The following is a 15,659-nucleotide window of genomic DNA, read 5'->3' as shown; positions in this document are numbered from 1 at the left end:
AAGGTGCCCTCCCCATTTTTGTAATGATAGAAAAAGCATTAATGCTTTGACACAGCGTTATTATGTGCCATCTCCGCTTCAAACACAGCTATGGAATTGTGATTTCACATTTACAAGCAGACTAGAGCTATATTGTGCCTTCTGCATGGAGATATATTTCCATGAATCTAAGCATGTAATGAAATGACATTAAGAACAAAAAGATGCATACATATATGTTCCTTGGTTATTGTTCAGAGAGGTATGTTTCACAAATATGTGTTCTCCGGGTGACTTTAGATAATCCTTTTAGCTATGTTTTAGTTCAGTTAATTTTCATTGTGGTCCTCTTTTCTCACTAGACTAAACAGCGATGGTATGCAGTGATAAAATTGCGGCAGAAATATTGCCTGTACAAAAAAATAGCAGCAAAAATACTGTGGTTTTAGCCATTAAAGGTGTACTCAACTACACCATTTAAGGGGAGCATGGGTTGCGGGGGTGTCCCCGCTCCTCTTAAATGGTATAATCGGTCCGGAGGTTGCAGGGGTGTCCCCGGCATCCTTTACATGGATTGTGGCGTCAAAACCACAGCATTTTTGCCACAGTATTTTGTGTTCATGGCCATTTTTGCTGTGATTTTAACACGTGGAACCCAGTATTGAGGGTCTGACTATGATCTATCAGACGAGTTTTTCATCCTGGGACACTATACAGCCTTGCAATTTGGCCCAAATCCAAGTAGAAAGTGAGTGGGTACGTTTGAAGGCAAACTCCTACGTTGTATATTAGGAGTACCTCGATCTGTACCAGTCGAGTCTCTTCGATTGGAATTGGTACTCACATACAAAGTGAAGGCCTGACCCCTTCACTGACCCCAAAGCTGGTTTGCAGCTTGTTGATATGGAAGTTAGGCCCTAATTATGGGGGATCTCTTTACTTTAGTCATCACTACCCAAATATGTTAATAAAATACACCCTCTCATATGAATGTATTGTATGTAGTAGTGTACAGCTTTACATGTTTTAATGCCGCACTCCTCTGGGATAACCCTGTATTTGCATACTGTTTTCCAAGATTCAGGTGACCAATACATTTCATTTCAGCACTTTTTATAAAATGCCATTCCTATTACATTATCTCATTTATACTTTATGCTCCATTACAAATCGGTATCCTTTGACAATAATACGTATAGTAGAAAATAGATATCGAATAGCTTCGAAGGTCGCATGTGCATTTCTGATTGCTACTGGAACACAAAGTTCCAACAGGCAGAGGTGGATTTTTAATCTTCTGCACCTCTCACTCAAATAATATTTTTTTTTTTTTTTTTTTTGGATACACCACACTTGCAGGTGGCACATAACTGCAAAGATAAGCCATGTCTAGTTATGACATGGTGGCTCTTGGTTTCACTGAATTATACAGCCACCTCATTTGGATATCATATTGTGACAGCTTGGTAAGCAGTGCTAGCTGTCTGGTCTGGATATCTCCACAAAGACCTTGAGGGACAATGTCGAGGAAGTTTTTTCTTTGATATCTCTGACAAAGGCTAACACCTCACCTAAGGGCACTGAACGCACCACAGGAGGTCCATTGGAAACTGGTGCTTAAAAAGGCAGTCCAGACATCACAAAGCCACTTGACATCAAGATGCTGATCACTATAGTCCTTGTGAAGTCTTCAGTCCGGGGGAGGGGCAGAGTTAGAGTAGCCCAGAGGAAAGTGTAGGCCAATAGATGGTTTCTACACTCTTGGTTCGTACTGGTGCTCTGTAGAACTCCTTGACCGCTCCGATTCCTGCAGACAATGCACACTATGTGCGCATGTCAAAAAGCAAATTGCACTTGTTACAGCAGCCTGAACCCCTGAAAACAGGCTTGCTTTGGGCGAATCCACTATAGCATTTTCCCTTTATAAGAACAGGAAACCCTGTCTTGAGTTGATTAGTCTTTGAAGTTCAAGAAGGATTCACTGGCTCTCTGTTGGGAATACATTCTATTCCAAAGACCTCTGCCACAGAAGTGAAGACAGAGAGCAGTGAGACAATGGAAAGCTCTGTCCCCCAACCATCCACAAGGAACATTGGGGGTGACACTGCTGTGGACCAAGGCCTCTCTACTTCCTGTGCATTGGAACCAGTCTCCTGTTCACTAGAGGTGGAGGACCCCTTGTAGATGCCAGGCAATCTTCCTGTGGTGGATCTAAGGAATAAGGACTCACCTTGTCCTTAGAGACCCTGGATTAGCCTTCCATGAGCTCAGAAATTGCAGAAGAAGTTTGGAACCGTATTTACCACCGCAAGACATCTGAGCCGACTCGAACATGCTCAACTCACTTCAAATCACAACAGGACTCGCTGTGCTGGTTTTGGCATGTTAAAGTGTTCAAAGTGCTAATCTACTTTTTCCCACTGTCTCTATGCCAACTCGACCCAGTCAAGTGTCTCCCCACTGTGACTTCACCATGGCTTACCACTGTGGAAACTACTAACTCATTGCATCCCGAGTACTGACTCGACCCAACAGAAGCATTGTCTTGATCTGACTCATAAACTGACTTGTCCCACTGGAAGCCATCAACTTATCCACCTCGAATGCAGCTCAATGCAGCGGACACGTTCTTTTGGCCTGAATAGTCCTCATACTTGAGCTGCTGAGATCCATTGACTCAAACTGACTCAAACACCAACTTGATAAACCGGGAGCACCATCCCAAAGCTGCTTCAATGCTGAGTCACCAAAGGACCAATGTTACTCGACCATCTCAAAAATCGGCTAGACTGCAAGGTATGCACCCAGAAGCCTGGCACTATGCTGTTGAGAACCCAAGAAAAAGAGACAAAGGTATTTGAAAAGTCCATGTCCTCTTAGTCTGCCTTATAGGACCATAATGACTTTTAATACTCCTCCTTTAATTTTTAAAGACATAACGATAAACATTGCATTGCTGCTGAAATCTCTTACCTGAACACACCTGCTTATCAACCCAGAGTGCCATTTCTTGTCAAAGTTTGTATTCTCTGTGTTTCCTTTATAGGGTGAGTCTTTAGTGTTTTTAATTAGTTGTGTGCAATGACTGATTTTAAATAAATTGGCATTTTTGTTGCACCAGTTTTAATTCATACCCCTCCTCAAATATAGCCTGCCTTCAGCCCTCACTTGCAAAGGAGGTATGCCTGTCAGGCTGTCCCAATTTCACATTTATGACGGGCATCACTGCTGGTTTAGTAGTAGTGTGGAGCTCAGTAGGAAATGTAGGCACTACACATCTACCCTGTAAAACATGTAGCGATATGGTCAATTCTGCATACTTAATAATTTGGCACTGTAAGACTGCCTACTTTGAGGTTCTGAAAAGATAATTAAAGGAGACACAAAATTCAAAAGCAACTAAGACAGCGGTGGAAACCCTGATTGCATCCCTCTTTGTGATTAAATAGAGGAGCTCCTCTCCTAGCCCGCTGAACAAAGCCTGGATAGATAGGTTGGTGTCTATTTTATTGGTACTCATCTATTTTCGATGGGAATCTATTCCTAAAGTTTGATAGACTTCCCCCAATTTTACATTCCATTTTGCTACCATCATCTGATGCTGTACATTCAATCCGACGCTTCATCAAGTGGCAAAGCAAGTATGGTGTTTGGAGGATCGAGACAATCCCTTGTTCTCTTTCCCTCTTTCCCCTTTGTGTTCCCTGCATTCTCCCTTACTAGGCAAAATCTTAGCTCTAGACAAAACAAATGGTGATGGCTGGAAGGTTTTGAATTGATCTTAAGCTCTGGCACAACTCTGGGCAATGCTCCAAACTATTGTTCTTTAGACTGACAAACCATTACAGAAAGGAAAAAGGCCATATGCAAATCAGACTTGGTCTTACCCGTAAAGAAGCAGTCCAGCCAGAATTGCTAGGTCACATCCCTTCTGCACAAGAACACAAGCAACCGCAGACATGTTTCGCCCTCATTGTGCATCATCGGTGAGGAGTAGTTTGGGACTCTTTGCCCAGCAGGCTCAGGACCCATGTCTGAGCATACCCGTCCCACTCGGGGTGACATAGACAAAACTAAAGGTGATGGCTGGAAGGTTTTGAGTTAATCTTAATCTCTTGCACAGTTCTGGGCAACCCTCCAACCCTTTCGTTCTTTAGCCTGACAAGCCATTACAGAAAGGGGAAACACCACATACAAATCAGGGTTTATCCCACCCCGAAAAGCATGCCCACACTCTCCTTTACATGGCCAACACTTGGCTCTTACACTTCTATCAGTTGGCTTGGCAAATCCACTTTATACTCCTGGTTTATACAGAGTGATGTTCTAAAACGGTATCTGGCAAAGAAGCCTCAGAGATCAATGGCATGCTTGAGCACATCTTGAGTCCATCACAGAGCCATCCACTGACAAATTCTAGCATCATGAAATCAATGTACTAGCTACTGCCCTCAAGGAAAATTGCTCTGAATTACGGGTGGGTTTCATTCACTCTTTTCCTGATCAACATTTCTTTGATACACTACCAAGGATTATACATGCACCTCTACTGCCGCATGTATACACCACTGCCCCACTAATCCCATTTGAGCCGTTCCAGTTGTTTTTCTGTTTATTTTTCTGCTGCTTCCCCATCTCCTCACCTTTTTTTTCTCGTTTTCCGTTTTACACCACACTCAGGACAGGCGTCTGTCCATTAGGACCAGTGGTGATGGGAGAAGTATACAAGCTTATTAACATAGCATAACAGAATGGACACTAGGGCAAGATTCATGGAATATTTTACACGGTGCAAAGTGACTTTGCACTGCCAACAAACACCCTGAGTCATGGAACAGTGCAAAGTGTATTTTTGCTGTGCAAAGTCACTTTGCACTGCAACAATACACTTTGCACTGTTCCATGAATAAGGGTGAGCAGTGCAAAGTGATTTTGCACCGTTCCATGAATCAGGGTGTTTGTTGGCAGTGCAAAGTCACTTTCGCACCAGTGAAAAGTACTTTGCACCGTGCAAAATATTCGATGAATCAGGCCCTAAATGCGTTACATGTGTATGCTTGTAATACATAATGGGAGAGGTGATCCTGCTGGATAATTGTTAGTGCAACTTGCTTTCACGGAAACAAATGCTGCTATAAGGACTGTCGAGGCCAGAGATGTCTGCATGACGGACATAGGTTTACTCATTTCGACTTTTCGGCTCCTCTACAGTTGAACCTGCTGCACCCAGTATGCTATTATAATGACCGAAATTATAATGCAAATACTTTAAAAAATAATTGCTTTTTCACTAGTGCGTGACGACATTATTGTACAGATCACTGTCACATTAAATAGGCATTGAGCAGTCCAGGCAAATAATGTTTTAATACAAACGCACTGGACGTATTAGTGTGCCTTCATTGCCTACAGCATGTGAAGGGTGTGCAGTCATAACTTCGAATGCATAATTTTGAATGCATTAATGTCGAAAATAAAAATGTCGATTTTTTTTTTTCGAATTTATGTTTTTTATTTTATTGTTTTTTTGGGTCTAGTTAGTTAAAAAAGGGCTAATAAACAAAAAACGGGGGCTGGGGGAACCCCCCCCCCAATTAAAACAAAAAAAAATATTAGAATTTTTTTTTCGACATTTTGCATCCGACATTAAGGCATTCGAAATTATTGCATTCGACTTATTGACTATAAACCCATGTGAAGGTTATGAGAAGGTTGCTATATTTACAGATACCATTGGTCAAATGCTAATAATGTTGTTTTAAGAACGTGTCTGTCACAGACGATTGTTTGTAGGGAAATAAATTAGAACACTTGCCAAACAGAGCACAAGCTAACATGACACTGATGAGCACATGTGTGCAATAATGGCTGCCCCATCTTGTCACAGGGGTCACCTCCACCTGTCTGCCACCGTGCACTGACACTCTGGTCGTTTGACCTATGCACCGCCAGTGACATCTGAAAAGCTGTTAGCAAAAATCGCCAGCGAACACGAGACCATCGAGGAACTGTTAGACGAGTTCATCCCTGGGCATCACACCTGTTCTGGCAACTGTAATAACGGATTGTCTCTGCAGCTTGACTCGTGGCTGGAGAGTGCTACTTTCTCCAGCAAAGAGGTCAACTGGGTGACAAAAGGGCCCCTCTTGTGTGGCATTCCCATTTGCTGCGACTGACCCAGTTAAGTAGTTGACACATCAAGTGAGCAACTGAAGTCAGCTCAAAGGACTGCAGCAATGGGAGGGGGGCATGGCTGGTTCTGTGCAATGCATGAGCGGGGCTAGAGGTTAACTTGCTGGCGTTGGGAACTAGACGCCAGGATTATAATCCTGGATTCTGTATTTTGTTAAAAATTATACGATTTTGGACCAAGTCGATTATTTTCCTGCGCCCGAATTTTAAATATGGAATCCCACAAAATGCAATTGCTTAGTATTTTGTTTAGATTTGTTCCAATTACATGTTCTAGCAGCACCCCATCAAACGTTCTGTAATTCAGTTTCCACCACACATCTTGAGAACATTCTGCTGCACCAGCACCCTCATTTTAAATGGGGTGCAGAATGACACGGATGCTATAAACCATGTGGAGGCAAGCCCCTGCCTTAATTTCAGTGTTTGTGCTATTTTGGATAGAGTTCCTAGATGGAGTGGGCGCACGAAGTGATGCTCTGCTCCATGTATTTCCCCGCTCCATAAAGGAACATTGCCAGCGTCTCTGCCAGTAAAGCTTGACAGCCCATGGATTCACACTTGCTATATACAGATGTAGAAAGCAGGCAGACCCCATAGTGCCAGCCACTAGGCCCGTACATGGTGAATGGCATTACCACTTCTTTTCTGGTCAGGGTGGAAATAGGCAGAGGAACAGTGCCACCACTGCTGCTCTGACCAGAAGAATTTCAAAATCCTCCAGAGAAGGCCATGAATGCACGCTCCTTTTGAAGGATTAACCCCACTCTTTAAAAGGTTTCATTTAAAGTGATTCATTGCCCCTGGATCTAGGTTGATGCAAGGAAATCTTCTACTGTTTTCTAGACAACCACCGGGAAGGGGGTTTCCAGTTACCCCTATAAGCATCACACGTGGCCCAATCAGCAAGAAGGACTACCATATTGTCACATTGCCTACGGTGGGGAGAATCTGATTGGCAGGGGCCAACAGAGCTTAAATTATACCTGAGGATGAATCCAGGACTTCTGCTCCACTCGCCGCAGCCGCGGCACCGCCTGCGGGACTGTGGAATGACACAGGTAGAGCCGTCGAGGCTGTGGAATACATTTCGGCTGACCCTTCATAAAGCACCGACACTGGTACCACTGCTGCCCCCGCCAACATAATGCTCACCGAGGCATCTCCCAAAACGTACGGGTCACTTGAATTCTGTAATAAAAAATAATATCAATTACATCGTGTCATCCCTCATAGGGCAATCATTGGATGTACACACTCATGTATACATTTAAAATGAAAAACGAACCTTGTACCTATTCAATAAGCTGTGAAAGATAAAAATATATATATCGATTGTAACGCTATGAAACATTCATGCCCCTATTTTTGAGAATTATGTTTAATAGCTTTTGGATATATGTAAATTTCCATTTTTGTTGATATAATGAAAAAGTAGAATAAAGTCTAAAACCAAACACTCTACCACTCAAAATGTAAATGTCCTTGTAATGTGAAATCGGCATTACAGCTCAAAAGTGCTAAAAGCTAAAAACCTAAACACCCAAAGAAGTCATTGGCCCTCATTACGACCCTGGCGGAAATCGCGGTGCTAAATGCACCGCGGAGCACGGCGGAAAGCTGCCGATAGCGCCATGGAGGTTGGCGGATTTTCCGCCCCATGCCGACCTTGGCGGGGCGGTAAATCCCCATTCCCCATTTTACCCTTCCCCATTCCCATTTTTGCCCCATAGGGTATAATGGGAGTGGGGAAGGCGTTAATTGCGCCACCGCAAAATACGGTGGCGTAATTAACATCAAGGTCCCGTAGCGCCATGGATTTCTCCGCCCGGAAAAACCAGGCGGAAAACGTTCCATGGCGCTACGGGAACTCGTAGTAGGGCGGACGGGTCCGCCGCGAATAACGCTGGCGTAAACCCACTCCGCCAGGGTCGTAATGAGGGCCATTATGTTTTGGTTGCACTTCTAACCAGGGTCAATAGGTCTGCTGTGGTGTGAAATTCTACGTTGCACTCCACACTCCTTGTTTCTGATGGCAAAACAAATATTTTAAACGTTGGCCTCTTCAGTAGCTTGAAAATATTGGTCACGCTTGGCCGGGTTATTAAATCTGCTCGGTTATTGACCAAATTACCCATATGCAAACTACATTGGCTTCCACTCCAAGCCAGGATACTGTTCAACACTGCATGTATCATCTACAAAGCAGTCACAAGTAGCCCACCAGCCTACCTGGCGGCTAAGCTCCACATATCTGGTGGCACAGGCTCCTCGCGCAAGAAATCAACCAACCGGCTTAAATCACAACTCGTCGGCAAAGAGTACCCGAAAACAATCCTTCTCTTGTCATGCACCAACCCCAAATCTCTCAAAACTTGGCTCTCTCAACAACACCTGACCAAAGACTAATTCCAATGGACGTACATGCAAACGCACAGAGCTCACAGTACTGCGTTACTGTTAAAAGATGCCAGTCCAAATGCCGGCTACCCTCCCTCTACAGTGCTCAGTTGCTCTCAAGCTAGGTCTGCTCTTTATACAATAAAATAAATATAAAATTAGGTGAACCAAAATGGCTTTAGATTTGATTGGTGATTTCCTTCAGGCTCATGCTTAGCAACGATGGAACATGTGGTTCACGATAGGCTATGCATAGAAATCCTGGTGCAATAGCATAGATACAAGCTCAGGCAGCTGTAAGGAGTTTCTGGGGTGCAGTCAGTACTTAAGAGATTCGTAGGGCTCCAACATGAGGGGGTTCCAGAGGAGCACCAGCTTGGCCCTACAAGTAGCAAGTCTTGACCAAGGGAAGGCAGGAGGGCGCCAAGTGAGGAAGCCAGGTTCATTGACTCCCATTTAATGACGCCTGTGTAGTAGCAAGCTTCGGAAGTGCCCTGCTCTTGCATGTGTATGCCCACCCGGCCATGTCTGCACTCTATTGTGACTTTTTATAATCCAATAGGAATGACATTTGAAACATAAAGCTTGGTTTGAAGAAGTGCCACTTGCGAGATTTTCATTACAATAAGAGCTATTTGTTTTTTTATTAAGCCGATTCCATGCTGGGTTTTTGGGTTGTTGAAAAAAGCGTGTATCATATTTGATTTTATCTTCTATGTTTGTAGCTCCTCTAGAATATAATAAAGCTTTTAATGATAAAGAAATACATTGCATCGTTCTTTAAATGATAATCAACAATATCAACTCAGGAAATACAAAGGGCCTAATTCACAGAAGCGTTTTATAAAGCCAAAACCCCATTGGAAGACGCTCTGTGAATTAGGCCCCAAATATCCAGAAAATTCCACAAAAAAGAAATCGTTCATTTTGTTTTCTTTGCTGCTGGTATCTTTAAAGAAACCAGGGGGCAAAGAAAAAGCAGGGCGCTATGAAAGGAGAGCAGCATAAAGGAGTTGGGGGTTTAAACGTCCCTTAAGTGCAGAGGTATTTTCGAGAGGCCCAGTTGGTTCCAATGTTGGGTTGGTCTAAAATGGAAAGTGATTGAATAGGCTTGTTCACCTTTCCGGCTGGCTCACCTCCCATTTCTCTCGAAGGAGGCGAGGAGCATTGACAAGGATCTTGCATCAGCCATCAGCATTACCTTGAATAATTGGGACAAGGCATGCACTCAGCAGGGCTTTAGGTCAATTGGGACCACTCTCGCTGGTTCGTCCAAAACCGGATTTCACGCCCGGTGTGAACAACAGGGCTTTCACTAAATGGGAAACGCAAGGTGCACGGAGGCTTGGCAACTTGTTTAAGGATTCCGAGAATGCAAGGTGAGATTCTTCCTCCTTAAATCCGAACGGCTCGGATACTCTCAAATACAACACTGTATAACTAATGGTGGGGTAAAACAAGCAGGTCCCAGGCCCCCTACGGGTCTGGAACGTTTGGTGCGTGATGAGCAGGAGATCCAGAAAATATCCACTGGTTATCGCTTATTGGAGAACTCGCCTGAGGGGGGAAAAACTCTCATACATGCTTAGGTGGGAGCTGGGGACGGACATTTCCGAGGAATCTTGGCAATATATCTGGTTTCGGGCCCATAAAAACTCACAATGTACCCTGATAAAAGAAGAAGCACTAAAATTGTGCTTCTGTTGGTATAGGACCCAGCAGAGACTACATAAGGTCCATCCTGAGTCCTTAGACCGCTGCTGGCATGGCTGTGGCCAACTGGGAGACATGGCTCATGTGGTGGTTTTGCCCAATCATACAGACTTTTTGGGAAGAGATTTGATAGAAAATTAAAAATACAACTGTCTGGCTTCACCCGATGTGCCCATTATCTCTAGTTCTGGGTGACGTGCCCGATGAGGATACCCACCCTATGACGGGTCCTAACGTGGATTTAATACTGCATCTGGTAATAGCAGCCACAATAAACCGAGAAAAACTCCTGGCGGGTAGAGTTTTTCATGCTGGTGGATTAAAATATGGGAAATAACTGCTCTGGAAAGAATTTCTCCGTTAGTTTCTAATAAAATGGCAATTTTTGCATGGACCGGGGCTCCCTTCCTTGATTTCGTTAGGGAGAAAGAACACATGTTTTTTAGGACACAGCTAATGAAAGATCTGCCTTTGGAATAGACTCTTTAGAGGGGTGTGTGGCCGGCTCAGTACTCAAGTAGCCCGGTGGGATAAGGTACGTTTTAGAACTACTTGTTACGCAGAGCAGTGAATTGGTCCGTAATGGGCATGTAGCGCTCAATCCTTTTTTTTCTCTTTTTTTCACTCGGGGAAGGGAACATTTGTTACATCTGTTCAAATGGAATTTCGACTAAGCAATGCTGTCATTAGATGCTATGGGTATTGAAGCTTGTGCTGATTTGTGGCGATTGCTAATAGGGAAAAACTAAATCTAAAAAGAGCGACTTTAGGCCTGGCTTTCATAAAATTGCTGCGTAGTTCAATTAATGAATTAATGAATTGCAGTAATAACTTCTGTACCTGATATTATGAGGTAAATGCTCACAAGGAATGTATCTGCATGATAATACCGGTTTCATAATTATAATTGTTATTTTATAACATGCTTAATACCCGAGACCAGTTTCTAAGCGCGATTTGAACCTGTGTTGCTATGTGTTTTTTTTGCTTCCAAGACAAACGCGTGGCCCCTGAAATATCCTCCCAGCATAAATCATTAATGCTGTTACAGCGTGTGTTGAGAGGGGTGTGCTGGACGTGCCATTGCGTGTCCAGTACAGGCTCAGTGCTAGTTTTTGGGCAATGTACTGCCTGTGACTTTTTGGGTGGTGGTCTAAGGCACAAGCGCTGATAACCGTTTCCCATCCCTATTATGTGGTTTCTAAACAAATCCAAACTGCTTTGAGACATTTGTCTGTCGACTTCAGTAAAGCATGTGACCAAAATAAATCTGAGCTGTGGTGGCAACTGGCGATGCAGTTTACAACGCAGGCTTTTATCGCCAGTTACTGCCCTCATTAAGGCATTCTGGTTGGTACCTCAGGGAATTACATATTGACCAAAGGCAACATCCAACATTCAAACAAAAACTAAAACACTCACATTTTGCCCAATATCTTAACCCCTCAACATCAAAGGGCGAGTGTCTTCGTCCTGAATTCCCATAAGAGATCATTATATAGTCCATCTCCTTTCGCAGTTAAGTTTAATATCTGGACATACTACCCATGTTTTTTTAAGTTCCTACACCACAAGGGATCTCAATATCTGTAGATTCAACATTAAATTGTTAAACGTGCTTTAATTACTCAGGTTTCTAAGCAATATGTAAACTGTCATAACATTAGGTCTCAATTTCCAAGAAACCAAAATATGTTTTAAATGAAAGTATGCCAGTGAAACCAGCACAGTAATGTCGGTGTGTTGGCAGGGCGAGGCCACGTTTTTCCTTTTCTTTTTTTGCTGTACGTAGAAACAGTCTTTCTGAAAAAAAGGTCAGTGTGAATGACTGATTGACACAGACACGTGCTGTGGACCCTAAATCATTAGTCACACAATGTAATGGAAGACAGCAAGCCGTGCAGCTGGGCACACTGTACATCACTGGCAGACATGCGTGGCCATTGTGCCACGTTCAGAATGGAGTCTATTTATGGAAGTAAACATCTTAGGGACATATCCAACATGGTGTAAAATACACTGATTTAAATAACAACCTGAGGCTTTCTGAAGACGCAGAAATCTTATGGGTGGAAAGGAAGTAGGCACCTCCTTTTTTGGCATTTAGGGGAAGCAATACATTTTAATGTATATGATACTGTTTTATTACATGTTTTCTGAATACTTTGTTTAGGTCCCACTGTCAATACCACCCCTCACGCACCACGGCATAACTCAATCGAACAATTATAATATCTGCTGAAAGTTCATTAACCTTTTGAGTGCCAAACTCACCCCCCACACCTCGTTGGGGCAGACTGACAACCTAAAAAGTGTGTGGTGCCCGAGGTCCCTGGGACTTAGAGGAGCGCATAGACCTTACTCTATTGTCAGAAAATGATCCCTTGACGAAACAAGACCAGTTTCTTTAAGGTATAGATATAGATCCCAAGAGTACAAAGAGAGTGTCAGAGGGACGTTAACCTTGAAACAATATTGTCAAAAATAAAGTTATCGATCCAGTGTACCCCAAAAAATGCTTAGCCAATCCCCAACAGCCATTCAGTGAGAGATCCCCAGCGTACACGGGTGGCTTTGTATGTTTTGGTTAAGGGTTTCTGATAATCTGTGTACTGCAAAAGTGTGTAACAGAAACATAACACAATCATACAATGCCAGGGTTCACAGGCAGGTGCCCATCAATCTCCTGCTGGAGTCTGAGGCCGGTGTACAGACTTCAGTCTCAGGTTGGAATCCTGGTGGGTCAATAGGTAGCATTTCTGGAGCACTTTGAAGCCCATGTACCAATCACGTGTGCAGTACTGAGGGAGCACTTCTCAATATTCCCTCATCTTCCAAACCAAAGATTAGGATATCTGCTGGTTTGGTAAAAAGACAGGATCAATTTATTTTCATATTAATCTCAAAATAAGGTAGCACTGTATGGTCAGAATTATGTGTCTTCCTCCCTGGGAATGCAATACAGGTGTTCCAACTTTATGTGGCTTTCAAAATTCGGCCTGTACATTGAATCAGAACGAACACGAACGCACACGCACACGCACACACACAATCCTCCCTACCCCCCCTATTAGTCTCAGGTCATGACTGCTCTGCTCTAGACCAAGGAATAGTGTAAGAGCCCAGGGGAAGGTTAAACAATGTAAGTTGGATACAAATATCCACCTGTAGCCCTCAAAACCTAAAGAATAAATAACATCTTAGCGAAAGGAACATGTTGGCACCAGTACCCTTTGAAGGAGACCAGGCCCTAGGTTTCCAGGTTAACTAATAGGGCCTCTGTTGAATCTCTTCTGGTGGCAGCCTAGGTGGCTGCTTAGAAGTGCCTTATAGCATGACTTCAGTTGTTTCAGGAAGCCAATATGTGCACAATAAAAAGCAGGGGCAACCTCCCACAGTACAGGGTCTAGCAGTCGTTGAGACAATGGGTAAACAACCCTTCCAGTAATAGCTTAGAGGGCAGCAAACTCCCACATTGGGTACAATGTAAACAAGGCACTGCCAAAAAGTAGAACTGAGCAGTGATTGTTGGAGAAGTTACTTTGCTCCATACCCAACATTTCATTGCGCTACATGAAGAGTCGAGTTCCTATGTGGCCTAAATAATTATTGCCGTTAGAGTACACAATGGACCGGTGCTAGAGTACAGGCCATAACCAGCAAATGGTGTACCAAAATGCCTCTTGATGTAAGGAGGACAGGGCAGCAGGGTATCCAGTGAACATCTCATCAAGGAAATTATAATTATTAATCATAATTATTATTATTATATTTGTTCATTTATAATACGCTTAATACCAGAAGTGGTTTCTACACAGGATCATGATTCGAACCTGTGTCGCGCTGCGTTTCTTGCTTTCAAGACAAACGTGTTGCCTCTGAGCTATCCTTCCTCCCCAAAATGCCACTAGGGAGCAACATTTCCCCAAATGTACAGAATCAATAAACACTTTCCCCAAATATTCTAGGATTGGAGTTTATAATCCTAAATTACACAGATCTACAATATTTGGGAAAAGTATTTTAGGGGTCAGGAAAAGAAATTCTCCTCCCTGAAGAGATTTTTCAGGCGACATAGTCACATGGAACTGACAGTAGTACAACAAATGCATGTACCTGGTTTGAATGCAAGAATAAGCCTGATGTGGGGAGGGACCTGGTTGCCATGATTAAAGGTGGGCGAACTAGTTTGGAAATAACTAACATTTTTCAGATAGAAAAGTTCTAGGTTGATAGATGGTTCATCAAGAAGCCCCCCTCTAAAGAATGGTAGGCTTCTGCCATCCCCCACAGGGACCTATAACATGCACCTTTTTCCTACTAGGGAATGTAACACATTGTTTTTATTTCCTGCTCTCTTACACTGAAAATAGAAAAAAGTGATACACGTTTTGGGGTACAGTGTGCGGGAGGAAAGTCATAGGAGTAGTAAAGGGATGAGTGGGAGGCATGGATGGAATGAGCTGGGGTTAGCGATGGCTTATTTATACCCTCAAAAGTGACAGACGAATATTCACACGTCACGTGACCTGGAAATATTTCACATGTCTCCATGTTTGAGGTTCGCCCGGGCTTAATAACAATATTACAATGGAGACACATAGGAGTTTAGCGACAAGTATACATGTTCTTTCAAGAATCTATTAAGAAGGATTGTGCTTCAAATCCTCCAACAGTCCTACCAAAAGTGGAGTATCAGGGGTATTATCATGGACCGAAAATCATCAAAACATGCCTCATTGGAAGGGAGGGGGAGCACTCTGCTTGAGGTGGGATAAAACTTTGTATGGCCGGGGCCATCTTACCCCAATCAAATATGGGACCCCTGATCTCCACCCAAGTCCACTGTGCCTCGATCCTGCAATCCGTTGTGTCCATTTCACTGTTCCAGCCTGTCCTAAGTCCTCTTCTTCATGTTGAACAGACAATTTCTTCTCCCTGTTTCTGGGATTCTTTCACAGTGTGCCTTCCATCTTGTCTTGTGTGCGAGTGTCCAGTCCTTGATGTTCCACCCAGGCCGTGGTCTACCCTGGTCCATCAAAATATAACGACCTGCCCCCATACACCTTCAGTTTTCCAGGGAAAATAAGCATGTAGCAGATTTATGCACATCTTAGGAGAATATTTAACCTCAGCAAATGCCCTACGATGAACCTGGACATTTCTCATATAGTCTGGGAAGACGGACAATGATCTGTTGCCCTTATACATTTTACCCACTCCTTGGGTGTGCTGGAGTATCAGTTCTTTGTCCTTGAAGTTCAGAATGTTTGCATTAATAGCTGGGGGGACACCTGTTGGAGGTCTACTGAGCAAGGCCCGAGGAGCCCATTTCACAATGTAGCATTGAGATAGTTTACCCAGGCCCACCAATT

General features: G+C 43.5%; 1 protein-coding gene across 12 annotated transcripts in view; it reads right to left on the bottom strand.

Annotated features, from left to right (window-relative positions):
- PTPRQ (protein tyrosine phosphatase receptor type Q) overlaps window positions 1-15,659 on the bottom strand; it is a 2,012,995-nt gene that overhangs the window by 980,075 nt on the left and 1,017,261 nt on the right. For all 12 annotated transcript variants that reach the window (XM_069629300.1, XM_069629298.1, XM_069629293.1 and 9 more), the window contains one exon: window positions 7,158-7,362. In XM_069629300.1, coding sequence (XP_069485401.1) covers window positions 7,158-7,362 — 205 coding nt within the window. The remainder of the gene's footprint in view (window positions 1-7,157; window positions 7,363-15,659) is intronic.

Source organism: Ambystoma mexicanum, chromosome 12, assembly GCF_040938575.1.
Source record: "Ambystoma mexicanum isolate Mex_15411 chromosome 12, UKY_AmexF1_1, whole genome shotgun sequence".
In the NCBI taxonomy this organism is placed as follows: Eukaryota; Metazoa; Chordata; class Amphibia; order Caudata; family Ambystomatidae; genus Ambystoma; species Ambystoma mexicanum.
The sequence above is the reverse complement of the archived record's forward strand: the minus strand, read 5'-3'. Positions and strand labels throughout refer to the sequence as shown.